General features: G+C 37.7%; 2 protein-coding genes across 4 annotated transcripts; one reads left to right on the top strand and one right to left on the bottom strand.

Moving 5' to 3' along the window:
- Positions 1-8,269: 8,269 nt before the first annotated feature.
- Positions 8,270-10,729, bottom strand: LOC121992830 (cytokinin dehydrogenase 3-like). Its single transcript, XM_042547426.1, has 4 exons — positions 9,835-10,729; positions 9,499-9,759; positions 9,165-9,427; positions 8,270-9,095 (listed from the first exon to the last, which is right to left on the bottom strand). The coding sequence occupies exons 1-4, from the start codon at positions 10,543-10,545 to the stop codon at positions 8,768-8,770; spliced, it is 1,563 nt and encodes a 520-aa protein (XP_042403360.1). The 5' UTR covers positions 10,546-10,729; the 3' UTR covers positions 8,270-8,767.
- Positions 10,730-11,507: 778 nt separating this feature from the next.
- Positions 11,508-23,655, top strand: LOC121992829 (protein EXECUTER 1, chloroplastic-like). 3 transcript variants are annotated; one of them, XM_042547424.1, is made up of 12 exons: positions 11,508-12,076; positions 13,036-13,152; positions 13,218-13,283; positions 15,522-15,628; positions 18,687-18,765; positions 19,438-20,154; positions 20,923-21,046; positions 21,147-21,316; positions 22,156-22,230; positions 22,297-22,389; positions 22,491-22,618; positions 23,251-23,655. In XM_042547424.1, the coding sequence occupies exons 1-11, from the start codon at positions 11,585-11,587 to the stop codon at positions 22,581-22,583; spliced, it is 2,133 nt and encodes a 710-aa protein (XP_042403358.1). In that variant the 5' UTR covers positions 11,508-11,584; the 3' UTR covers positions 22,584-22,618; positions 23,251-23,655. The 3 variants fall into 3 exon arrangements, with proteins under 3 accessions (XP_042403358.1, XP_042403359.1, XP_042403357.1); XM_042547425.1 differs by having other exon boundaries at positions 23,262-23,655; XM_042547423.1 differs by having other exon boundaries at positions 23,329-23,655.
- Positions 23,656-26,405: the final 2,750 nt, after the last annotated feature.

The raw sequence follows: 26,405 nt of genomic DNA on the forward strand, positions 1-26,405 counted from the left end.
TTGGGCGAAGACCAACCCGTGAAGATGTGGCGACTCGAATCGGGAAGAGAACTCGGTCGGCGGTGGATTGGGAGCTAGGGCATAGCTGGGTGAAGTATAGCGCGTCGAGGTCGTGAGGGAGAGAAGGGCGACGCGCTGGGGTCTCTCGGCACATGTGGAGAAGTGGACCAGAGGAGGAAGTGAATCAAGCTGCCAGCGATGGATCAACGTCCATCGCGCTAGCATGGGCGTAGAAGGGAATCATCGCAAGAGGAGGAGAGGGAGAGCGGATCGGCGGAGAAGAAGAGAAGAGAGGAGAAGGTGTCGGCAAAATCGGGGAAGAGGAAGAATCGGGATCGGGATGAGAGGGAGAGGGAGAGAGATTCGGTGAGATGGGGAGAAGGAAGAGTTAAGGCATGGCTTATAAACATAGGTTTAGTTAATTAAACCATAACTTAATTCCTCAATCAACTCCCATTGAATTAGATATTCCAAACAGTCTTTCTCCAAGCCCAATATCTCTACCCCTTAGACACGATCGTGTGGGGGAGAAAATGAGGGGTTGTGCCCCCTGCTATAAAGGGGGTTTTTTCTCCCCTTTTGAGAGATCTTGGGTTTGAGATTTTGTCCCTCTCCTTGGGGAAGGGTTCTCTGTTGGAGCAATCTCAATGGTCCGTGCGACCATGTGTTTTGGTGTTTGGGCAAAGGATTTAAGTTAGGTTCACCCTTGTATTTGATATGCGTATGTGAGTGTGCAGGTCTACAGGATACACATGTGACTCAGGTTGACGGCTTCGGGTCCGGTGAAGGATGGAGCATCCAAGGGATTGTGGACAAGGCAGCAAGGACAAAGGCTGAGGGAAGTGACTTCGAGGCATACGTGAAGGATGACATTGGGGATGAGCAGCGAGCTTGTATGCATCTGAGGGACGAGAACCAAAGGAAGTAGGCTTGAATGCAAGAGGTCGAGGCTGTGAAGGAAGCATCAAATGAGTCGTAAGGGTGAGGGTCCGAGTGCTGAGAGATTGTACTCGGGTACTAGTCGACTACTAGTTTCACCAGTCGACTGGTGCAGTCCATTGGGGTAGTCGACTGGGAGCGAATAAAATGCCTATGTTCACTCAACCAATGTGGAGTAGTCGACTGTTAGTTTTAGCAGTCGACTGGTATCGAGCTGTTGGGATGTAACGGTCGAATTTCTATAAGAGGGCAGTCGACTGATGGTTTTGGTAGTCTACTGGTAGGCGGAGTTTTCAACCCGCGGCCTATATAATCAAAGCTTGGGAGTTTGGTTATAGTTGACAAAATTAGACTTGGTTAAAGTCTAATTAGTAGTCTACAAGTGCTCAAGAGTTTCCCTTGTGTCCAAGAGGTCTTGGTGAGTTTGTGGTGAGGTTTCTCCACCCACAAGGAAGTTTGAGCTAGCCGGAGTTTGCCGGGGACTAATCCACCAATGGATTGAGGGATCGTCCACCTTACAGACAGCCATGGAGTAGGAGCAAGCTATCTCCGAACCATATTACATCGACGTGTCAATTGGTTTGCTTGTCTTTCTTATTCTTTGTCTTTAGCTTTCATATTCGTAGTTAGTATTAGATTTCCACTGCGCATACTAACAAGTGTAGGAAGAAAATGATTATTTGGGGGCACCGTCTATCCAACCCCCCTTCAAGCCGACAATCGATTCCTTACAAGTGGTATCAGAGCTGAGGTTGCACTTCACCGGACTAATTGCCGAGAAGAGCAAATACAAGAAGATGATCGAGAACCACCGAAGTTCAAAGGAGGAAGCTTATGGGACATCACCTTTTGGATGGTGAAGATGAAGAACTTCTTCAACACGGATTGGGACACGATGATGGCTGTGGAAGAATCATTCAAAGTCCCGAAGGATAAGAAAGGAAATAAGCTCCGACCATGACATTGGACGGAGGAGCAAACCACATGATCGGAGGCAAATTCAAAGGTAATATCAATATTGACTGAAATTTTTCCTTATAACGTGATAAGTCATGTAGGTGAATACAAGAACACCCACTAATTATGGAGCAAGGTAAAGAAAGTTCTAGGAGAAGAACTTTTGCCTACACATGAAGAGGTAGAGCCCAAGGAGATGGGCTTAGTAGCTCAAGTAGAGGAGGAGCAACCGGAAGGTGAGGAGAAAAAAACAATAGGACCTAAGTTCTTGCACACTTAGACAAGAGGATCAAAAAATAATAGGACCTAACTTTACTTGGTTGATCACATCATAACTACCATGGTGTATTTACAATCTCTTCTTTTTTGATATGAACAATATAAGTTAAGTTCGGGTAAACCAAAAACAAATAACAATAAAATAACAAATACATAATTTGCAATATAATTAATAACATGTAATGCAAAAACAAAATGTACCCTTCCCATAAACTTAATTTTTAATTTTATCTTTTTGATCATATTAAAAATAGGGAAAATATTTGAAAATAACTCTAAAATAAATCTAAAATAGTCTCTAAGGGAAAAATTTACTAACAATGAGAAAAATGTGAACTTTAAATTTTTAAAAATTGAACTTTTACGATTTATAAAGTAGTTTTGGATAAAATAATTTAAAAATTATTTTAAATTATTTAAAAAATTTTATAATAGTTGAACAGGCATATCCAAAGCTATAATAAAATTTTCACGAAGAAATAAAATTAATTTAAGTAGTAATAAATTATTTTCTATATAAATATGTATTTTTTAAAAAAATATTTAAAAATAGTTTCTAAATTCAAAAAATCTTGAAATATTTTTTTAGAATGTAATTGAACAACTATTGTTATAAAACAAATTAGTTTTCAAAAATTAATTTTTTAGAATTTTTAATATTAAAAATTAGTATTTGGATAAATAATTCATAAAAACAGTCAATAATGGTAAAAAAAATTTCAAATTTTTTTCTCGAATAGAGAATATGATTAATTATTAAAAAAAATAAAGTTTACGAGAATAATTCTGTAAAATATTTTAAATTAAAAATACTAATTTTGTTTAAAAAATCATAAAAAATAATACAATAGTAAAAAAAATTAAAATTTTTTTCTAAAACAAATAATGAAATTCTCTTTCTTGAAAAAATTAATATTAAATTAATTTAAATATAAATTATAAGAAATAAAAAATTTAGACAATTTTAAGCAAGAAAAATATTAAATCAATTTAAAAATAAAACATTGTATAAAGCTTTTTAATCTAAGAATGTTTTTTCATGCCTATTAGATTAATTAGAAATTTTTAGAATATATTGTGGTGATAATTTTCTAATTTGATCCTTATTAAATCTAAAATATCAATTAAATTTTTGATAATTTCTCAAAGTAGTAAAATTCAAACATGCAGAATTCTTGAAATTTTCTATTTGTTCTTTCAAGTTTTCGTTTTTTATTTTTATTTTATCAAAATCTTCTAGTCGATAAGATTTTGCTAAAGTTCCTGTTAGTTCTTGTGTTTTTTTTAATAATTTTTATCCTTATTTTCTAATTAACAGGAATTGTTTGATAATATTTTAATAAATTTATATAACTGGTCAAGAGGTAAAGACCGTACCTGACTTACCTCGTCAATCTCGTTATCTGAAGCTCCCCCTATAGTATTGCTTTCTTCTGACGTTGCTCCCCCTTCATCGATACTTTCGATGCTCATTTCGGATGAGATTGCTTCGTCATCTTCATCGTGACTTGCCATCAGCACAAGTCCAGCGTGGGTTACAATCTCCGACTCTGATGACGACGTTTTGTCCCATGTCGCCTTTAAGTTTTTGTGCTCTATTTGGGACGGTCTTTTATCCTTGTTTTTCAGTTTTGGGCAGTTGTCTTTGACATGTCTTTCTTCATTGCAATGATAACATCTCACTTTTCTTTTTCTCCTTTTAGCTTGCACTTGATTGAATTTATTAGCTTTAAAAAATCTTTTAAACTTCCTTACCATAAATGTTGTTTTGTCATCGTCAAGGGATATTTTAAAATCTGGTTTGTCTATTTTTGCTTTTAAGGCAATGTTCTGCTTTGGCTCCTTCTTTAGATCTGCACATCTAGACTGATGAATTTCAAAAGTGGAAAATAATTCTTCTAAATTACTTACCTCTAAGTCTCTAGAGATGTAATATGCATCTATTAGAGATGACCATTCAGGTGTTCTAGGAAAAGCGTTAAGTGCATACTTTAGAGAATTTCAGTTAGTTATCTTTTCTCCGAGATTTGTGAGTTCGATGACTAGTTCTTTTAGCTTGACGTGCAGTTGAGGGACTGCTTCACCTTCCTTTAGTCTCAGATTCGTCAGTTGATTTTGAAGAAGATCTTTTCTTGTGAGCTTGGCTTTGGAGGATCTTTCGTGAATCTCTCGAAATTTTTCCCAGAGGTCTTTTGCAGACTTGTAGACTCTGAATCTATTTACCTCTTGTGGTGACAGTGCACTTAGCATATGGAATTTTGCTTTCTAGTTGTCACAAATTCAGCTTGTTCCTTTTTGCCCAATTTTCCTCTTTTTTTAGCTTACCGTTGCTGTTGGTAGGTACTGTAAAATCATTTTTTAAGATTAGAAAGATATCGAAATCAGTTTTAAAATATACCTTCATTTTCTTTTTTCAGTATGCAAAGTCTTCCTTGAATTTCGACGGGTGGATGCTTGTTCCAGCCATCGTCTTTTGTGCTTCATTTGGTGGTTAGTTCTTCTAAAACGGTTGAGATCTAATACCAATTGTAGGTCCCTTGCGGCCGACAAGAGGGGGGGGGGGTGAATTTTCCTGCAAAAAATAAAACAGCAAACATCTTTCTCAAACAATCGGGCTTAACACAATTACACACTTAATCAAAATATAATAGAGTTAAAATAAGTATGAGACACGTAAAGTTTTACTTGATTTGTAATCAGAGGATTGCTACTCCAAGGAAAGTCGGCTCAGTAAGAATATCTCTTTCTCAAACAAAATATTGGAGGCGGAGAAGCCTCGTACACAAAAATGACGCTTAGAAATGAAAGATAGAAAGAAACTTGAAGTAGAAAGTATGTTATTCAAAAAGAAGAAGACCAAGACTCTATTTATAGTTCATTGGTCGAAACTGACTGTTTGCTGATGCGGCATGGTCTGAGCGCTCGGACCCTCTCTGGGCGCCCCCACCGTGACAAATCTTATCTTCTCGTAGACGTCTATACAACAGACATGGGATAAAATTTTATCCCACCTCAGGCGCCGAGACTCTCTCCAGGCACCCAGACTAGCTCCGAGCACCCAGACCCTTGTCGATGCTAATCCACAGCGCCGAGGAGTCGATGCACCTCGGCTGGACTAAAGTGGTATGGGTGCCCAAAATAGTTCCAGGCGCCCGGACACGAGTCAACTTCCAGTTGACTTTTTATCTGGACTTCCACTCATTCTTTGCTCGCTTGGATAATTTCGGCCATCCAGAATTGGGCTCACCCGAACCCATCTTCCGACCTTCTCGAGTAATTTTCTACTTTGGCTTCTCATTACTCAGAAATGTCGCACGCTTCCTTCTCATCCACCAGCGCACTCTTCTGTAGCACCTCTTCCCTTGGACGCACCGAGCTCATAAACTCTCTCCCGTACCATCATTCTCATTAGCTGCATCTTTCATTCAACTTCTTGTGCTCCTAAGTTCTTGCACACTTAGACACAAGGATCAAAACACAACATGATCTAACTTGACTTGGTTAATCATATCAAAACTACCATGAGGTACTTACAGTTAGAATTTGGAGAAACTCTTCAGTGTGATCTTCACAGGGTTGTGGCGAACCTTGGTTAGAATCTCTACAAGAGTGTAGACATTGATTTCAGGAGATGAACAATTCATAGAGACATTAACTAGAATCATAATGAAACCAAAATCCTAAAATCTATCATTCACCTATCCGCCTTCACATTGTCTTTGTTCACTTGCGCTCACACTCTTTCTCTCTCTCTCTCTCTCTCTTCTCTCTATATTTCTCTCTCTTCTCAATTCCTAGTTTTCAGCGCTCGTGAACCAACTTTCGATTGTTTAGATAATTCGCTATGTAAAGTTAATTAGTGCTTAATTAATAGTCCCTGTGAGATCAATATTTTTTTATTACTTGTGAACCGCGCATTTGTGATTTCGTAACAAGAAGTCGATGGAAGATCGGGTCAAGATGATAGTAGAGCAACAAATGCAAGAATTCATATCTCGATGAAGTCCTAATTTTTCAATGCCACATGATTTTGAGTCACAGGAAACTCAAGGCACAAATAATATTGATAAGTAGCTCATAATAATAACAGTTTTTCTAAAGTGTGTTGACATTCAACTTATTTTTTTTTTATCACTCATAAAACATGCAAAATACTTCTATTAATTTTTAATCTATATGCATATCTAATTGTATTATATCTTTTCAAGCATAATATAGATTAACGGTAAGCACATATCCTGGATTTATGTATTTTTTTATACTATATGCATTTCATAACAATAGTTCTTCCAAAATAGTATGCATCTCTAACTTGAAAACTAGGATTTGAGACTATATTTTATCATCATCAACAAATATCCAAACTCTTATTAAGATATATGAAGGGGAGACTTGGTACAATGGAAAAGTTGTTGTTTTCTGACCAAAGATTACGAGTTCGAATCCTAGAAATAGTTTTTTTTTGTAAAAAGTAGGGTAAGACTGCGTATAATGGATCCTTCTCTGGACCCCGCATAGTGGAGCTTCGTGCATCGGGTTGCTTTTTTTTTTTATTAAGATATATTTTTTAAAAACATATTAAACTTGTGTTTATTAGTTTATGTATTTTTATGATAAGTAATTTTGCCCTTTTGTAATTCATGTTATCCAACTAATATAGTTTAACTTTAGATTCATATATGAGATTGTTTCAAAATAGAAAATGTAGTGTTAAACCTATTGTATTATTTTTGTTTAACTGATGTGTTTGTTTTTGTTAAATCTATCATCTTGTACTTGCTGCAAGATAGGATAGTGAGAAGGAGGAAGCTAAATAAGTGATGAGTATATTTGTTTTTTTAAATAGAATGTGATGTGATGAAATTAGAATCATTTGATTATATTTTAGATGGATAAGTGTATTTGAATGTTGCATTTTGTTGAATATAAGTTGAATGTTGTTTGTTTTGTTGAATTATGTTTTTGAATATTGAATGGATGTTGTTTTGTGAGGAATGTTGAATATTGAATGTTGTTGGATTTATATTGTATTATAGGATTTGAATCAATTTTAAAGGGCTGTATATTAAAATTTTTACTAAAATTAGCGACGGATCTCATAATTTCTGTCGTTGATTTAACGATAGAGATGGAATATCAATTTTCATCGCTAAATTTAGCGACGAATTTTAATTTATGTGGCTAATTTAAAATTTTATCTCTAAATGGATTCGTGACAAAAATTATAGTGATCAAATATTTCTGTTACTAATTAGTTATTAATTGGTCGTTAATTATGGATGAAAATTTAGATCATTAATCTAGTAAGATGGAGTGTTCTTTTATAATATTAAAGTCCCTGGGTCATGGTGCCGTGGTAGGATATTCAGGTTGTCACCCAGATATCCACGGTTCGAATTCTAGCTACGGCATATTTACAAGAATTTTTCCTCCAAATGGGGGGATCGTAATCAAATGATGCTGTGCTTCATGGCTAGTCGCCGTGTGTGCTTCCCGAATTACCCTAGTGGTCAATGAAAAACTTCCATGAGACCGAACCGATCATTTTAGGGATAGTCAATGAGACTAACTGAGATTATCAATTTTTTTTTATAAAAAAAAATAGCCCGGTGCACTAAACTTCCACCATATGAGGTATCGAGGAAGGATCCATTCTACGTAAGTTTTACCCTATTTTTTACAAGGGACTATTTTTAGAATTCGAATCCATGATTTTTTAGTTACATGATAATAATTTTACGATTGAAGATTTTTTTCCTTTTATAATATTGAAAAAATAAAACACTTTCATATTTATATTTTTAACTAATCAATGTTCACATCGTATTTATTTTTTTTATTTCCTACAATCATTTTATATTTTTTGCCATGATTGTTTAGGCAAGCGTTTCATCACCATTTTTGTTTTTTTCATGCCAAGAATGCCTACCTATCGCCTAGGTAGTTAGGTTGCAGCCGATCAAAATTGGGAAAGTAGATGATTGAATAATATTCCAGTTGCTATCATCTTCCAATGTCATGATGTAGACATAATACCAGAATAGATCACAAATCTATCTCTTGTCATTTTATGCTGTGAATTATCAAAAGTAACTTTGGCTTAAAATCTGTCAGTAACTTAGCATTAAAATCGAAGTTAACTTCTGAAATTGATACAATTATAAGACTGCATGCTTCAGTTACTCATGCAGTGAACCAACAGATCAACCTACTTCCAGAGAGAAAGTCTTCACCATCATTAAAGTTGATAATTATACAAGATGCCATGAAACAGATGCAACAGAATCTCCCCATGTCGAAGCAGAGAGCATGCAACTCCACATGCAGTGTGTCCTTTAAGCAGGGCATGGCCCTGGCCTTGAGAAATCAACTCGAGAGACTGTCCAAACAGTTGGGCTGCAGCATTGGATGTGACTGGGAATTTAGATCTGTGATCTAATTCTGTGTACCAAGCAAGGCAAGAACTTGTGTTTCTTGAGCACACCTCCTGTGAACCTTGGGAAACCATGTGGATCCTGTTGACGATACAACCCCTGATAAAAACTGGTTTCTGATCTTGTTCTCTTTTTCTCCTTTTGGTGCTTGTTACTTGCTACGAGGAAGAGACGGACCTTCTAGAGAATATTCCCTGCCCGGGCGCCAAGATACCGATCGGGTCGAACTGAGCTTTGCGCCCCGCGAACCGGTTCCAGTGACGGCCGAAGTGGCTGAACCATCCCGCCGGCGAGGAGTGGTGCGGGATGTACTGTTTGGCTCCGGCGTCGGAGGCTGCTCCGGTGATGCGGAGGTTGGTTTGGAGGAGGTTCTGCAGGCAGTCGGCTGGGCAGCTGTCCTGGTTGGTCGACCGGAGCATGCCGACGATGTACACCACCTGGTCGTCAGCGGCGTCCGGCAGCACCATTGATGTGTTCCTTTCCCACCTGAACGTACGAATATCTTAATCAAATTTTAATTCACTTTTAATCGAAAGCAGCAATTTTAACTCTCACTTGTCTCTTAGAACTGGGTAGATGAGGACAGGGCCCTCAAATTCCTCTGCAGAAATGTTCTCGAAGAGCAAGTCGATGAACTCACTGATTCCAGACTTGGGCACGAACATGTTGAGCCAAGGGTGAGGCACTTCCCACAGCCCAGCACTCCTCAGGCTCATCTCCTCCATTCTAACCCTGTTGAGAAAATCATAGTAGGAGACCTCCACAGTGTACAATTGAGATGGCAAGTTCCTCATCTGCCTCGAAACCTCCTCCACCACCTGCAACGAGATGATCACTGCTTCATCACTTACCCTGAGCAAAAGAGACTAAACGGTACACTAATATTGACCTGATCTGTGTCGATGTCCTTGGAACTGTGGTCATGGACAGCGTACTCAATGCAGTAGTAGACCTTCGAACGGCCTTCACTGTGGAACTCTGGTGCGAAGTGTAGGTGAGCAGGGAAGGCGGTTGTGAAGCTGTTGAGGGATTGGTCGTTGAGAACTATGAAGCCTTCAACGTAATCCACCAAGTTAGGCATCGAAATCAACAGTTCTTGGTCCTGGGTGAAGGTCTGGATATCATCATAGAAGGCTCTCACCCACTTGACCTATCGATCACCAAAATTAAGATTCAATCATCCAAAACACGGAATAGCCAAAACCAGTGAGATTCTTGGACTCACCTTCTCTGGAGCTTCTTGAAGCAGGATTCTTGCACTTGTTATGATGCCAAACTGGCCTAAACCACCTAGAACTGAATAGAAAAGCTCTGAACTTTTGGTGGGGGAGCAAGTTACTACCTCCCCTTTGCCTGTCACCACATCCAGTTGTAGGACATTGCTGATCTGAGGGCCATACTTGAAAGCTTGGCCACTGATGCCACCGATGGAGAGAGTGCCGCCAATACTGAGATAGAGGTAGTCAGTCCATGACCTTGGAGCCATCCCATGCTTCAAGCTCTCCTCCAGAAGCTCGATCCAGAGTGCTCCACCACTGACATCGACATAAGAGACATCAACTTCCCCTTCTCCCTTCCTGTGGACTTCTATATTGGAAGGCATAGCGTCCATCTCAATGACTATGCCATCCAGTGCCTGGGCTTGGCCATAGATGGAATGCCCAGCTCCTCTCGCGGCAACTGTGACCTCACTGAAGGATGAACCAGAGAGGAAGCTGAGGAGAAGGGAGATGTCTGCTGGGGACTTGGGTCTGAGAATTGCCGAGGGAGAGCTGAAGTGAATCCTTCCGAAGTCCATGGATGCCGTGTTTGTGTTCTGGTGGAAGTTTAAGGGGTCCAAGCCCATGGGACTCTGGATGAACTTGCATGGAGAACAGAAGAGAGCAAGAAGCAGGACAAGGATGTTGGCTCTGGCACAAAACTGAGCAATCTCCATTCAAGGGCATAGGTAGGGAAGCAGCAGCAAGGCCTCATTTAATAGGTTCTAACATAAAAGATGGATGATTAAGAAGAGAGAGAGAGAGAGAGAGAGAGAGAGGACAGGAACATAATTCAAGCCCTGCATGGTTCCTCAATGTCAGTGCTGCTCGCTAGGCGCTGTGTTCTTCACCAAGGACCATTGTTTTGGTGGCTTTCGCAGAAGTTTTTTTTGTCTAAAGGAATTTTTGATTGATTTCAGTCATTGTCAGAACAAGATTTAGTGACTTAGCGCACTTCCATAATGGGTCCTCTTTCCAGAATAAAAGCTATGCATGCGTGGATAATACTGCAAGCTCCAAACAAACACTGCAGCATTAAGCTTTTCTTCTTCTGTATGATCAGAAATCCACCATTATTGGCCACCCATGCCGCTTTAACCAGCTTCAGTGGATCCACAGTACTCAGGATCGGAGATTCCTTGGCATACCAAATCCTGTTAGGTAGTGACTTGCAGTAATTTTTAGGTCAAGGCTACTTTTCCCATGTGCTGTTTCCTGCTCTAAGAATGATGTTGTTGGACTAAGAATCGAGATTTAGATCCTCACTGGCTACTAAATTAGTCATCATTTCTATTGAATCAGGAAAGCAAAAAAGAAGCAATCGGTTTTGTGCCAGAGCCAACATCCTTGTTCTGCTTGAAATATATTTGTAAGAAAATAAGCTGCTTGAATGGAGACCACCTCTCCCAATCGGTTTTGTGCCACACAGGAAAGCAAAAAAGAAGCAATCTATATGAATATATTGCAAGATTTGGTCAACCGTTCTAGTCATTAACATGAACCAAAAAAAGTCAAACATTAGTCTGCGGTCTCAATAATAACTTTGGACCATAACATGGCCCATTTTTAAATGGGCTGGGCTCGTTTCCCCTTTAGTGGGCCCTCACCATACGAGCGTTCATTTCGTATCGTGGTGGTGATCTCGCGACGACATCTTTCACGGCCCCCGTCGAATGTAATCCTCTCTCTCTCTCTCTCTCTCTCTCTCTCCCAAGAATGGCTTCGATCCCTTCTGCGCGTCTCCCACCGGCGTCGTCGGCCGGCCACATCGGCTCCGACTCCACCAGATTCCCAAGGAAAATACCAGTGTACCTCCCTCAGCCGCCGCTCCTGCCACTCCCCAGGCTCAAGCGCGTCGGCACTTCTAGGGCTCCGCCGAGCCCCTTCCTCTGCTGCTGCCACGACGGCCCTTCGTCTGGCGGGCAGGAGGAAGGTTCCTCCTCGAAAGATGGATCTTCCCCTATCAGCTGGGACTCGCTCATCCACGAGATCGTCCGTGGCGCTGCTAAAAGGTGGGACGAGTTGGTGGCATCGTGTCGCAATTCTTGGTCTAAGAATGGGTTGCCGGTGGTTGCCTCGGAGGCGGGAAAGGAGGTTCTTGGGGAGGAAGAGGAGAATGAGGAAGATGGAGGGGAGTGGGATTGGGAGAGGTGGAAGCGGCATTTTGCGGAAATTGAAGAGTACGAGAAGCTTGTTTCCGTCTTAAAGGTAAAATATTCCATTTTTAATTGTACTTTCAGATTGAAGGTGGAGTCTAGTGGAGTCAGTAATATTTATTTAAAAGAAGATCTATTTCACTTATGTTAAATTGAAAAATTGGAAAGGGAAAAATCAAGAGGCTACACATTTTCAATTATCTTGTGCATTCTCTTGGTCAATCACATTAAAGATGATCAACCATTTGAGTGTGGGAATTGAAAAATGTGGGTTCAGAAAGTGAGAACAAAATAATCCAAACAGGCTTTGGGAAGAGTTTTGAAATGATATCAGCTGGTACTAATAAAGTTGTATAGTCGTCACAATTTGGTACATGCCAATGTCAGTTCAAATCTCATCAGGCAGGTAAAGGTACTATGAAAATGGTACATAGGACATCTACTATCTGGTAGAATCAGTCCCCATTGAAGTTTTCGGACCATGGTCGCACTGGTTTTTATGCCTACAGGAAGTAGCAAAGAACCACAGGCTGTTGAATCTGCAGATAGACCACAACTTTCATGTTTGGCTCAACTAAAGAAAGAATGACTAGAGAAAGAGAGTCAGAAGGAAAAGTTGGGCAGGGCAAGCAACATGGGCTAAATGAACAAAAATGAATCGCATTTGCAACATAATGTCTTTAAAGAGCAAATTCCTAGTTGACTGAAAACCATAATTATCACCATAATTCTCTAGTTGCCTAATAACTCATAATTAAACCTTGGTAGATAACAACATTTCTAGCATGTAATGGCTTTAAATGCCTGATTATTTTTAAAATGTTAAAGCTGTAACTTAACTGAAAACAACACCACGAAATTTGAAGTTGAAACTTAACCTAGTACACAACTTGAGTTTCTCTCGTTATTGTCATGTTTATTATATTTTAGTGAACCTTTTTTTTTTTTTTTTGGACAACCGTAGCTTTAGTTTTGCTGATAGTTTCATGGCATTGGATAACCTTATTTCAGTCACAATTGAATGAGGCTATTTTGAGAGAGGATTATGAGGATGCTGCAAAGCTGAAGTTGGCTATGTCTGGTGCTGCAAAAAAAGATGTTGTTGGAACAGCATTAACTATTATGAATGTAAGAAAGTTGTCTTATGAGCTTATTGTGTTTGATTTATTTTCTAAATATTCTTGTTACCACAGAGAGCTATAGAGGAAGAGAGATACAATGATGCGGCTTTCATTCGCGATCATGCCGGAGCAGAACTGGTCAGTTAGTTGTAAAATAACTTATTCAATTGTTACATCATCTTTTTCATCAAGCTGTGTTTGTCCTAACTATTTGGGATTGACTATGTGAAGCTAATCCCGTACATTGATCTCTACTCATTGTTCTCTATGAAAGACTATCACTAGCAGTCAATTCTAACATACTGATTCAAATATTAATCGATCTACAGATTATCTGTCATGGGATGCTTTGCGGAAGCTGTTATTCCTTTACAATGTATTTAATATGATAATAGGAATAGAAAATTTCTTGAAAGTTTTTTTTTTCCTGTTACATTTGTTATTATCAACATTAAGAAGTTGCCAACTTAATGTAGCATTCAGATCTGGCTGAGCTCAGAAAGTCTTAATTCACCAGGATTGTTATTAAATTCTGCCTTGTTGTATTTAAGGCCTACCTTATAGTTTTTATATCAGTTTCCTTTGGAATTTGGGAGCATATTTTGTTGCGAGTGTTGAAAACTTTAAAGTGTGGTCCCACAGAATATATACAGAATTGTTCAGTCCTAGTTGAATACAAATATTTTCTATGAAATGTCATTTTAGTTAAACTAAAAGGTATAAAAATTAACTGTTGATGCGATTAATATAAATTAGATGTTTGCTTGATGTAGACACGTACAGAAATTTGTGGGGGCTTTAGCAATTTAAAGTTTAATTAAATGCTCAACTCCTGGTGACTTTTTTGAAAACAAGACTTTTAGCAGACACTTGAATTAGCATTTTGATGTATGAATAAATTCTTTATATTTGAGAATTTTAGGTTCATTATAAGTTTACCTCGTTTCAGCATTTGCTAAGGTTAAATCATTTGTGTTAGAATTGACTTCTCCAGCAAGTGTTTCTAGTACAAATAAATTCACTTTGGAAGAAAAACTAACTACTAGAAATTACTACAAAATCACAACAGGAGAAGAAATCCCCAAGCACGAGCCTTAGATATCTACAGTTTCTTTCTTATTTGGATTAATAATACTAAAATCCTGTGTGCAGGATATAACTTGTATATGAATTACATCAGAATATTAGAAAACTAAAACTTAATTCCCTAGTCGATGCATAGTAAATGCATTGGAGATGGTAAATTGAATCATTATTTTTCTCTCACCTCTTTCTGTGCGTATTGTCCTTATGGCCTGTCATCAGTGATTTCTGACTCTTGCTATACCTTCAAGTTGTTGTGGGATGCTATCGTTTTACTGTCGTTTCAGTATCTCCTCTCAACTGTTTCCTGCATCTCTTTTCTTTTTTAAAGATTTCCAAGTCTGATCTTTTCAGTTCCCACCTTTTTCTGACTAAATTATGATGCGTAAGAGCTTTCATGCCATTACTCTAGGCTTGTTAGTTAACCTTGCTGGTAATAGGCACATTTGTCTTACTTTTACTTAACTCGGCTACACACAGCTGTATACTGGCTTGAATTGAATTTCTTTGCCTGTGTTTGGCATAAACTCGAGTCTCCTTGTAACAAACATGTGTTTGTAAGCCTATTTTCTCTCCAATTCATAGGAATATTGCTCAATTTAGCATGCGTATCAATAGAATTTAACAAAAAATCATTTAATGGAGCATTTTACTATAATAAACAAACCTAAGGACTCAATTGTATGGATATGTAAACGTCAGGATTTCAGTCTCTCGATTTATAGAAAGTAAACATACTTGATCTCATATGAAAGTTGGATTTCAGTCTCTCAATTTATAGAAAGTAAACATAATTGATCTCATATGAAAGTTGCATATATGGCTCCGAGAGAGATCTTTCATATTTTTCAAGATGCACCTTACAAAAAGGGGTCAAAAAGCCAAAAACGAGTAATTCATTTTTAGCTCTTTAAAGAAATTGTTTGTGGAGTCTCTTTCATGCCCTTTTCACATTGAGGTACTGTAAAAGGGAAAACTTTTTGGTTAACCAAAATCCGAAGCACAGTAGAAAATCATTGATTTATTACCATCTTGAAATATGCTATAAACAACTAAAATAGTATATTTAAACTTTGTTATACCACTTATGCTGCAGATTATTTCTCATATTGAATAATTTAATTCAGATTTAAGAAATGCTTGATGTTTGTCTCTATTTCGGAAGTTGCTGGAATTGTTTCTATTTTACACGATAGATCTTCTGGGTCAAGTGAAGAGTAACATGATAATTCTCCCCCTTTAATTCCTTGTTCTTCATTGAAGATTGATGTCTGATGTTGAAAGACATGCCAGGTTGGTTGGTGGGCTGGAATTTCAGAAGATGGCACTGATCCATATGGTCGGCTTATATGTATAATGGCTGAGTATGGAAGATACGTCGCAAGAAGCTACAGTCCCAGGTATATTATCTATATTCAGGTTTTTGCAAAACCAAATAATGCATCTACTATTTTGTAAATAGTTTTATTTTTATATATATTGAGTTAACAATAGATGTTTTTTTTTTCCACACATTTGTTTGGTTAATTCACATTGGAATTGGCTAGCTGAATTTGAAATGCACTTCATAATTCATATGCATCAGAACTCGTAAGTAGGTTTGTTTTGATTATTCATCCTGGCCCTGGCTGCTTGTATATGTAGTCATATTAAAAAAAACCTAGTGCATGGTTGTCCGCCATAGTATATAGGAATTGACATGGCTATGCAAATTTTTAATGGCCCACATGAATCATAATTCATTCCCTTTTAAATTACTAGATTTAACAAGCATTCTATACTAAGGTACAGAGTGCACTCGAGAAAGATAAATGATTTAGTCCCCATCATTATTAAATAAAGTATCATCAAAATCATAGGGATTCCTTGGCTACAGAAGCCAGAACAGATTCAAAGAATGATAACTTAGTGATCTTAAACGAAAAGGAGTACATTTGGACCAAGCTTGATGTGGGATTTAGTTGAGCTTTGAGAACTATATAGTCTCTCAAATATGGAAGAGCTCCAAATTCACTTGTCCCAAGATTAAGGAAATACTACTTTCATTAGTTGCTTTACTTGAAATACAACAATGTATAGGAAATTGATTGCTTTAAGGAATTCAATGATATGTTAATGTGTTTCTACGATACTTCTTCCTGTTATAATTTTCTTTTTTTTTGAAGCTTTTGCATAGACGCTAGACATTTTGCATCCATTGTTTGAAGATATTTCATAATATTTCTCCATCTTTAAGTTGACAAGTTGGATCTAATTGCTCTTCCTATTTGAAACTATCAGTAGTTAGTTTCTTAGGGGTTGATCTGTTGCAGGATGTGTTTAAAAACATGAAGAAAAGTATAATATAAAATCATAGATGTGATTTTACACGGTTTAGCAATGGTTTGCCTTAGTTCTCTACCAGTTGGAGAGAATAAGTGGCCAAATCAAGGTTTAAAATCTTGACTTGTGCCGAGGTTTCGATCTTGAGCGGGCACGATATGGTATCTGTATCGTATCGTGCCGTGCCAATATGATTTCAGTATTTTTTAAATATAAAATATATTAACTAAAAAAAGTTAATCTAAAAATTTTAAAAATAAATATATAAAAAAAATAAAAATAACTATATATATATAATTAATTAATGAGATAATTTTATTTGAGTTTAATTAAATCTATTTAAATTATCTCAACTATAGTTAGGAGTTGATTGAAATTATTAACCTAACTTATTTAATTAAAACTTAAGTTCATCGCGTGCTCTTCTTCTCATTCCTGTTCGTGACGGGCGAGGCGCCCTCGGTGACCGCGAGGCACGCAGGAGGCGTCCTCGGTCCTTCCGTGCATTCCTCTTCTTCTCCTTCCTATTTGTATGCTCCTCTTCTCCTTCCTGTTCGTGCCACCAGCGACATGTGCTGGTTTTGGTCGACGGGTAGAACGCAACGTTTCGTGAGTACCGTGCGGGATGACACGGATTTTATTCCTTGGGCCAAATTATAACTGATTGGGCTTAAATTTTCTATACAAAATTGCTACTATTAGTATATCACTTTTGTATCTCATTTCTCATGTAGTCACTTGAATTTCATGAAGAATTGGTTACAGTCGCTAGTGATTTGAGCCACCTGCAAGGAACTTTCCAAAGCGTAGTGTAAATTATTGTGAAAGTCAAGTTGTTTCCAAGTCTTAACGAGTGTTGAGATCGTTCTTGAGTAGTATGCTTGTGTTTTTGGACCAAGCTTTCTTGTTAATTTTGAACATGTATGCACACATGCGCACACATTTATATTTTTATTCATATAAGGTTATTGTCATATATATTATTTGATGTATGTTTATATATTAATGTTTCTACCTGAGATTGCAAACGAGTGAGCCATCGGACAACTGTCTTCGATGTTGATCAGATCGTTGAACGCCAAGGAGAGTTGATCGTCAGGAGAGCCCACGAAGCTAGAGAGAGAAGAAGAGTGTTAGAATGGAAGCCAAGGGTGCTCCGGCTCAGCCACTCTTATGCTCAAGTTAGTCTCGGGCGGGGGAGAATAGAGAAGAAAAGGAACAGTGAATGAAGAGATGTAGTAGTGCTATGTGCGTACTTTAGCTTGTAGATGCGGGCTCTTTTTATAGTACTGTTGAAATGGTACTTCTCTCATTAATAGGACGTCGTGTTAGAGTAGGGAAAATGTCACATTGTCATATCTTCACCATATTATATACTCCGTATCTATGTAATCATACTGCTCCACGCGCTCTAACACTCCACGTGCTGTCCCACACAAGCTCATAAAATATAGAATTATCTTGGCCAAAGAGCTTGGCCAGCTAAGTAAAGGAGGATTAAATCGAATGGCGCGGGCAGATCGATAGAGCTAAGTAGTGAGTCGGGGGAGTTAAGTCCTAGGAGTCGGGTAGACCGACGCGAGGAATCGAGAGATCTAAACTGGCTGAGCGAGGCCGAATGGATATGCGCAGGGCGTAGGGTTGGATAGGTCGAGTGGAGTTCTGAACATTCTTAATGTCGGTCTATCATTTTTGATGCAGATGGATTGGCCGAGCAAAGACGCGTAGGCATCGAGTTGACGGGGCCGAGTGGATCTAAGTAGAGTATAGGGTTGGCTAGGCCGAGTGGAGTTATGAACATTCTTAAGGTTAGTCTATCGTCTTCGATGTAGATGGATAGGCCGAGCGGAGATGCATAGGGCATTGGGTCGGCAGGGCCGCTTGGATATGAGGGAATCAGGTGAGCAGAGCCCAAGGAGTCGGGGCCTGGAGTCTACTTTGACTTTGGGTTGACTTTTGACCAAAGAACGAGGATGAACTTCGCCACGTGGAGGCCTTTAGTATCCTACACATCAATTAAATTTGTTGGATAAAGGACCATTTTTTTTTCTTTTTAGATACCTAGTGAGAGGTTTTATCTATGGATTTGTTTGTGTGGTAATATTGCTCAAGGGCTCTTGCATAATATATTTGCAGACAGCTAGCCAGTGGCAGGGCAGGTCTTCCTCTCTTTGAGATTTTCTTCACCAAAACAGATGGAGATTACAGACAACAGGTACATTAAAAGTAGCTTACATCTGTAGTTGATCAATGACTAATTACTGATGTCTAGCCAGTGACAAAATTGTAGCCAGAGCAATTTATTCTAAACTAACAAAATGATAATGAGTGAAGATTGAGGGGGTGTTTGGTTGATGAGTTTGGGAATAAGGGAATGGAATGATAGTAAAAGATAGTGTTTGAATTGTGGGTTTGGGAATGATAATTTGGGAATGATTTTTAGATTTATGGGAATCAACCAAACTCATATAACTAGGTGGGTTTCATTTCCATTTCCATTCCACCTTACTATCAAACTCATACCCATAGTCATTTCCATCATTTAACCAAACACCACCTGAGAAAAAACACATGTATCTCGAGCTATTTATTCTAGACAAACAAAATGATAATGAGCAAAAGAACGATTGAGAAAAAACATGTATCCCTCATTTTAGGTGAAGATACACTATGATTTCATTATCTTCCCCACACTCCCTCTTACTCCTCATCCAAGTTAATATTGAATATCATTCTATTGGAATTCAGTGCACCTTGAATCTGTTTTTGGAGCTCTAGTGATATTACATTTTTTTGGATACATTGTAAGATTGTCAAACTCTAGATGCTACATTTTTCACTTCTTTAAGAGATTAACTGGGTAAAGAGTGATGCATGTTTTTCTCAGGTGGTATATTTGCAAAAACTTGAAAATTCTGAAGACTCGACAAATAATTCTGTGAAAAAACCAGGTTCGAACAGCTTAAACTTGTATGATGGTCCAAAAGGGGAAAAGTCAGAAAACAGCTTACAAGCACAAGATTTAAAGACAGTTGAAGGAAAGGATGGTGATATAAATATGATGGATGGTATTTCTATTATCCAGAATGTTTTACGAGATCTAATTCCTGGTTCCAAGGTCAGGGTCATAAAACTGGGGTCACCTGGGAAAGTGGACAAAGATATAATCAGCAAAGTTGTTGAACAGATAATGGAGGAAGAGGATGATGGTGACGAGGAAGACAGTTGCAATGAAGAGTTAGAAAGTATAGAATCAGATGGCCTTAACGCTGAAAATGACATTGAAGAGGTAGAAATGGATGCTAGAGATTTGGCAAGTTCACAAGAAGAGAAAAGTGAATTATCATTAAAAGTCATTATAGGTGATTTAACACCAAAATCATTTGCTGATGTGCCCCCCACCAATCTGGTCCGTGTTCCAGCAAAGCTAGAGAAAAGAGATAACTCATCATTTTCAATTACTTTGGGGCAAGATGCTGTCAAGAATAGAAATGAGAGGAAAAAACATGCTTCAAAGAGAAAAACTTTTGCTGCAAAGAATGCTGATCTTCTGTCATTTGAGCTTGCTAAAATGATTCCTGATAAAGATAGGAAGCATTTGAAGGTAAGCAGCATATATATACCTTCTAATCTCTACTTGTTGTTTGTTACTTCATTACATTTTCTTTAAGGAATGGATTGCAGAGGAAGGTCACTGAACCCCAAAATTGTAAGAATCTTCTGCAATTCCTGTTTCAGATACTAGATCCTTAGACCTGATACTTTTATAAGGAATGAAATTTTCAGTAAGATAATGTGTTTTTTGTACAATAAGGAAATCACTTTACAAAAAAACTCAACGAGTCACCAAAGAGGAAAATATCTTAGATTGAAGAATGAATCTAGGGTCCTAAACCCTTATAAACGCAAAATAATAAACTCATAAAAATGCCTAATTTATCTCTAGAAGTTATAGCAATTTCTAATGAAAGTTGTAATAAACTTTTAACAACTCTTGAAAATTTTAAAAACCTAATTTTTGTATCTCTAAAGTGTTAAAAGAATTTTCTAAATTGATCTTCAATTTTCGAACTGCCTCAGTTTTAGTTTTTTCTAGTGTTTTACACTAGTTAGATGTCTTACCTGTGTATTTCAGGATGGTATTTTAAACCAAAAATAACCACCATTATTTTTTTTTTCATATAAAGTTCCGCACGGCACCATTCCCTCTGTCCCTGTTTTTTATTAGCAACATGAATTGTAAAAAAAAAAAAATGAATTGTTTAAAAACTATATTCTTTTGCTTACAATCAGGACCTCTTTTATTTGTTGCAACTGTCATTTTTTTCACTTATAGTTATTGTGGCGCCTTATATCCCAGCACATGATGCAGGTATTAAAAGATCTTCAGGAGCTAATCAACTACAGTGTTAACAACAGACAGAACTATCATTCTTTATATGAAACTACACTATTCTGCCAAATTAAGATGCCTTCAACTTCAGATCCACTTAGTGGTATTACTTAATACGCCAGCATTTATCTCTTATTCTTGCTCTGAGTAATATTCAGTTTTTGTCATTTCCTGTCATTTATGTTGGTTGAAAATTGTGATAGGACTATACATTGGTTCACATGGAATGTACAGCTCCAGTGTCCTCCATCTTAAGCGCAAATTTGGACAGTGGCAGGAGGATAGTACATCTCATAAATATGCAGATCTAAAATTTTATGAATATGTTGAAGCTACTAAACTGACTGGTGATCCTTCTGTGCCGGCTGGGCAGGTATTCCTTATCATGTTTTTGCAGTTGACAGTGACAATCCTATAACTTCTTTAAGGCTTTTCAGAAGACTTCCTGATAAGCTGAGTGCAAAGAAAGATAATTACATATAAAAACATTTGGAATCACATATAGTTGCTATCATGAAAAATAACTGAGCTTACAGATAGCATTAGAACATGTTTAATCAGGAGAGAACATCCATGATGCAGACTGCCAAGTAGAATATACTAGAAGATTATATGACGAGCTTAATGCTTCACCCATTATTTTTTATGTATTTTCAAAATAGTTGCACATGCATTGTCTTAGATGTACTGGAAACACTGTTTCCTAGGATAACAAAGTTGCAAAGTTACATTCATATTCAATTAATATCTTACTCAACATTTAGAAAAGCTACTGTCATATGGCTGTATTACATGCCAAATGATTTAGATTTTAGTGTTGTGCATTTGAGCACAATCTTGGGCGTCCTCTGTTACTCCCGACTTCGACAAGAGCTTTATTAAGTATCATATATATAGTCAAGTAATCAATAAACCAAGGAGACAATGGAAAATTTGATTGCATGTGGATTTTTTTGTTGGTTCAATCAGAAAACCACGTGGTGGGAGGCTGACTAATTTACCTTCCTGTTTGGAGGTTAAAACACTGCTTAAATATCCATCATAATGCAATGATTCCCACTAGTATTTCTCTTCCGCAATTTTTCATATTTTTTAAAGTGGATAATATTAAAACGGTTATGGATTTTGTTGCACCTAGCAATTTGTACTTGTTATTGTTCTGGTTAAAAATACAATTTCTAATTTTCCATATGATATCCATGCTATCAACAGGTTGCATTTCGTGCAAAGCTGGGCAAGCAAAATCAGCTTCCTCATCAGGGAATAATCCCTGAAGAATTTGGAGTGGTAATTATCAGATGCATTTCCAATATTTCCTGGTGTGATAATTCTTATAAAGTTATTCTGTATCAGATTGCTAGATATAAAGGACAGGGGAGGCTAGCTAATCCAGGTTTTCGAAATCCTCGATGGGTTGATGGTGAGCTTGTTATTTTTGATGGGAAGGTATTGATTTGTCTATCATGATATTGATTTAATGTTCAAGTCAAGAATTCAAGAATTATCGTAAAGAACCATGATCTTTATGATATATAATGCTTCTGCAGTACATTAGAGGAGGTCCAGTTATTGGTTTTGTGTATCGGGCACCTGAATCTCACTTTTTTTTATTCTTCAATCGATTAAGCCTACCAGCTTAGGATGGCGTTGCATGTCGCTCAATGTAGATAGAAAGGTAACTTGTACCCTGCTCTATCTCTATCAAAGATTAGTTTTATAATTACAAAATTCTGATATGATTATGGATGTGCTGATGTTATCTTTTAATGACCAGTGCATTTGAGACAAGTATTTCCATTTATTCAGCATATGTTTTAGGTGAATATGATTGGAGAACTACCATAGTACTTAGTATATTATAAGTTGGACTTCTGCGTACGATCAGAATTTTTGTCTGACGCTAGGATCCAGTCAATTAACACCCATTTTTCAAAAAGAGAAGAGAGACTAGGAAAGCATAAAATATATTTGTTTCGGACAGTGGATTCGTCAAGAATCATCCAGATTTTTCTGATTAAGTGAGACTACTAGATTTTCTAGAAACACTAAATGCACCTAAATCAACCTAAACAAACAATGGTGTCATGGAAATAACCAAGATTTTGATCAGATGTTAGCTTCATACTAGTAAACTCGGATTGCTTCCTTATCTGATTGTGGTTTTAAGTCATGATCTTTGGTTTAAGGAGTCGAGCCTGTCAAGACTTTTATTGTTTCAGGGGTCTGTTTTGTTCTGCACCCAATGGGCAAACTCTAACATCTTATCTATCAGTTTCTTTTTTCCTGAGAAGAACTAAACTGATTCAGGTTTTCATCAGATACATGAGAATGGGTAGCTTGTGATTTTGATCGAAGACTGATGAGTAATTGCTGATGATCATGCAGATAGTCGCATCACAGAAGTTCCCTACCTCGCCACCCTGCGTCCGTGCAGGTACTGACAAGGGAAATGCAGCATGGCTTCTTCAATTTTGCAGCTCACAATTTGCTGTCGTATATATATATATTTCCTATCATGCTACCGAATGGTAAAACTTGTTAATGATAGTTAAAATACTTCGATCTTATCACCATGTAATTGACCTCAGCTGCTTGCTCTGTGGTTTCCCCACCTTTCTTTTTATTTTTATTTTTGTAAAAACTTGTCCAAAGCTTGTCTGTTTGCTGCTTGGATACAAATTTCATGCTAATTCTTCACCAAACTTCCCTATACATCTGCAGGACTTATAAATAAATTGTGTACATTCGTTCGGTGAATACTTCTGGGTGGTCCTCATAGGTTTGGACATTCGGGAGTATTCCCAGATATGCTCTCGGATGCTCGGATTCAATTTTGAGAATCGGGGTATTTCGAGAATCAAGGCTCTTGGACTTGTGAGGGTCATCCTAAAAGTGTGCATCGAATGGATGTACAAGGTATTAAAGTTATATATATGGTGTCTCTCACGTGGGAAGGCGCTTCTAATGATTAGAGGTGCCTCCCCGATTGGGAGACACTCATGCACGTTCACGCACATTGCCGACGCAGGGTGTGTAGGATTATAGATCTCTCTATATATACACACGTATGGGATTGATATGGTACTTAATTTCTATGCTTGATTGAGTGTGCGGGGCATTTGAATGTCTGTGAGAGTTGTAGATGGGAGTCGAGCGCTTCATTTTTATTTGATTTTTTTATATTTAATATTGTAACTCAATCTCTAATTTATAAAGTTAAATTAGTATAATCGGATAATTTTTTTTATATTTAATATTGTAACTCAATCTCTAAATTATAAAGTTAAATTAGTATAACCAAGAGCTTTATCCATATATGAAAAATTTAATCGTTCCTAATAATCTTAATCTCCCTTGTAAGTGAGGATTTGCTAATACTGGGTCATATAGCTTGCACACCTAATATAGACAACGGGCGTGTGCAGTTGTGGCCCTTGTAAGTGAGGATTTGCTAATAGTACTGGGTCATATAGCTTGCACACCTAATATAGACAACGGGCGTGTGCAGTTGTGGAATCGACGGAATCGGTGATATATATATATATATATATATATATATATATATATATATATATATATATATATATATATATATATATATATATATATATATATATTAAATTTTTTATTATGCCAATAAATGTTTATATTTAATATTTAGTGGTTGGATTATAATATTAAGTACATAAAAATTTATTTTTTTCTGGATATATAGGGTAAGGTGTGTAGGATATTAAAACTATATATATAGTTGATATGCTTCTTGACTCTCGTTGCGCGACTACGAGTGATTTTCACTATAGTAATTGTTGGATCGAGATGCACTCGTGACTTGTGGTGACTCCTACTCCAAGGCTTTCATGTGAGAGTACTTTCGTTGGGCAATAATTATAGTTTCGGAAATTTAAATATAGAGATGAAATACAATAATAATATAATTAAAGAACTATGAACAATTATACCGACGATTTTGGTGAGTTGGACATGTGCGCTTTCTATTGTCAGAGCAGCGTTATGGCTTCATGGACTTATCTTTAGAGTAGCGAGCACTAAAGAGATTGTCAGAATTTGTTGTCGAAGTGCTTGGTCGAGGCCTCCTTTTATAGTCGAGTTGAGCCTAATCTAGATCCACTGATTTCGAGATCAAGTTTGACTCAACACTGATCGATCGATCGATCCCCCTAATCGGTTGACTGATCTGTCTAAATCTGCTCAACTTTTCATCTAAATGCTACTGCTGAGATAAGACCTTCGTTTGATCGACTGATCCTGCCATTCGGTCGACTGATCTTGTCGTTCGATTGACCGAACCCTCGACGCTCCTCGGCTTATCTGATCCGATTAACCCGGTCTGAAGTTTATCCACTGTTCGATCGATTGAACCTCTCTCTTCGGTCGACCGATCCCTCAGTCTACACTTCATCGTGAGTTGGAATATGATCTTCTAGCTTAGGGGTTCGGTCGATCGATTCAGACGTTTAGTCGATCGAACAAGGCAAAATCTGAACCTGTAAAATTGTTAGTTTCCTGCAAAATAGAGTTAGAATAAAAGGCAAATAACATGTAAAGATAAGCTTTGATAGCCTTTGGATTATCCGGTCCTGACTTTGAGTTTCGCTGAAACTCTAGGTCGGGCTGACGCATTCTATTCCATTTTTGGGAAATGCATCCTCACCTACTCCTCTTAGGAGAGTTTATCTTTTGCCAGACTGGTCCTCCAGGCTGTTTGGACTTTTGCTTAGCGTTTGAGACTCAAGGATTTCATGTTGAAAGTCCACTCCACGACCCATTCAACCTGGTGTCAGCGACCCCCAGGAGTTTTACCTAGAGTCCTCGACTCTAGGATTTCGCCCAAAGTACTCGACCTGCCCAAACTTCGCCCAGTCCCCCGGACTAGGACTTCATTGCTTAATCGTAGCTAGAACTTTCCATAACCTAGGGTTATCCCCCTAGGACCTAGGGTTACCTCCCCCTAAGATTTTCTACCTGCCTAGAATCCACTAGGATTTTTGCCTAAGAATAGTTAGGACTTTTTTGCAAGCTTAAGTCACACTTGTTAAATCACAGATATCTTAACTTTTAAACTTTTTGCCATTATCAAAACTCAAGTTCGATCGTCTGGTGCTCCCTGCACCAACAGTAATATTCTATCAATTTTTTTCTACTATGGCAGTGTCCTTTTAGAATATAAAAAAAATCCTAAACCTTCTTTTTCCTTTCCTTCTTAAAAATCCAAACATTTCATTTAGAACCCTCCTTTGAACTCCCTTATTTCCCTCGGTATTGCCTCGCCTCATAGAGTCGCCGTCGATCACCGTCTTCGTTGATCAACTCCCTCGGTGTCGCATCACCTTGTCGAGCTTGTCTGCCACCATTCATCTACAGTGTGTTCCTCCATGTATGTGCCCTAAACAACTTCCTCCTCCATCCAAATGCTACAGTTTGTAGTAGATACATCATTG

The sequence above is a fragment of the Zingiber officinale genome, chromosome 6B (genome assembly GCF_018446385.1).
Source record: "Zingiber officinale cultivar Zhangliang chromosome 6B, Zo_v1.1, whole genome shotgun sequence".
In the NCBI taxonomy this organism is placed as follows: Eukaryota; Viridiplantae; Streptophyta; class Magnoliopsida; order Zingiberales; family Zingiberaceae; genus Zingiber; species Zingiber officinale.

Coding starts and splice junctions, on each gene's coding strand:
- LOC121992830 (XM_042547426.1), bottom strand. CDS start 10,545: ATGGAGATTGCTCAGTTTTGTGCCAGAGCCAACATCCTTGTCCTGCTT. Junction 9,760..9,834: donor TTCAAGAAGCTCCAGAGAAG/GTGAGTCCAAGA, acceptor GGTGATCGATAG/GTCAAGTGGGTGAGAGCCTT. Junction 9,096..9,164: donor TACCCAGTTCTAAGAGACAA/GTGAGAGTTAAA, acceptor TCGTACGTTCAG/GTGGGAAAGGAACACATCAA.
- LOC121992829 (XM_042547424.1), top strand. CDS start 11,585: ATGGCTTCGATCCCTTCTGCGCGTCTCCCACCGGCGTCGTCGGCCGGC. Junction 12,077..13,035: donor AGCTTGTTTCCGTCTTAAAG/GTAAAATATTCC, acceptor ACCTTATTTCAG/TCACAATTGAATGAGGCTAT. Junction 21,047..21,146: donor AACTTCAGATCCACTTAGTG/GTATTACTTAAT, acceptor AAATTGTGATAG/GACTATACATTGGTTCACAT.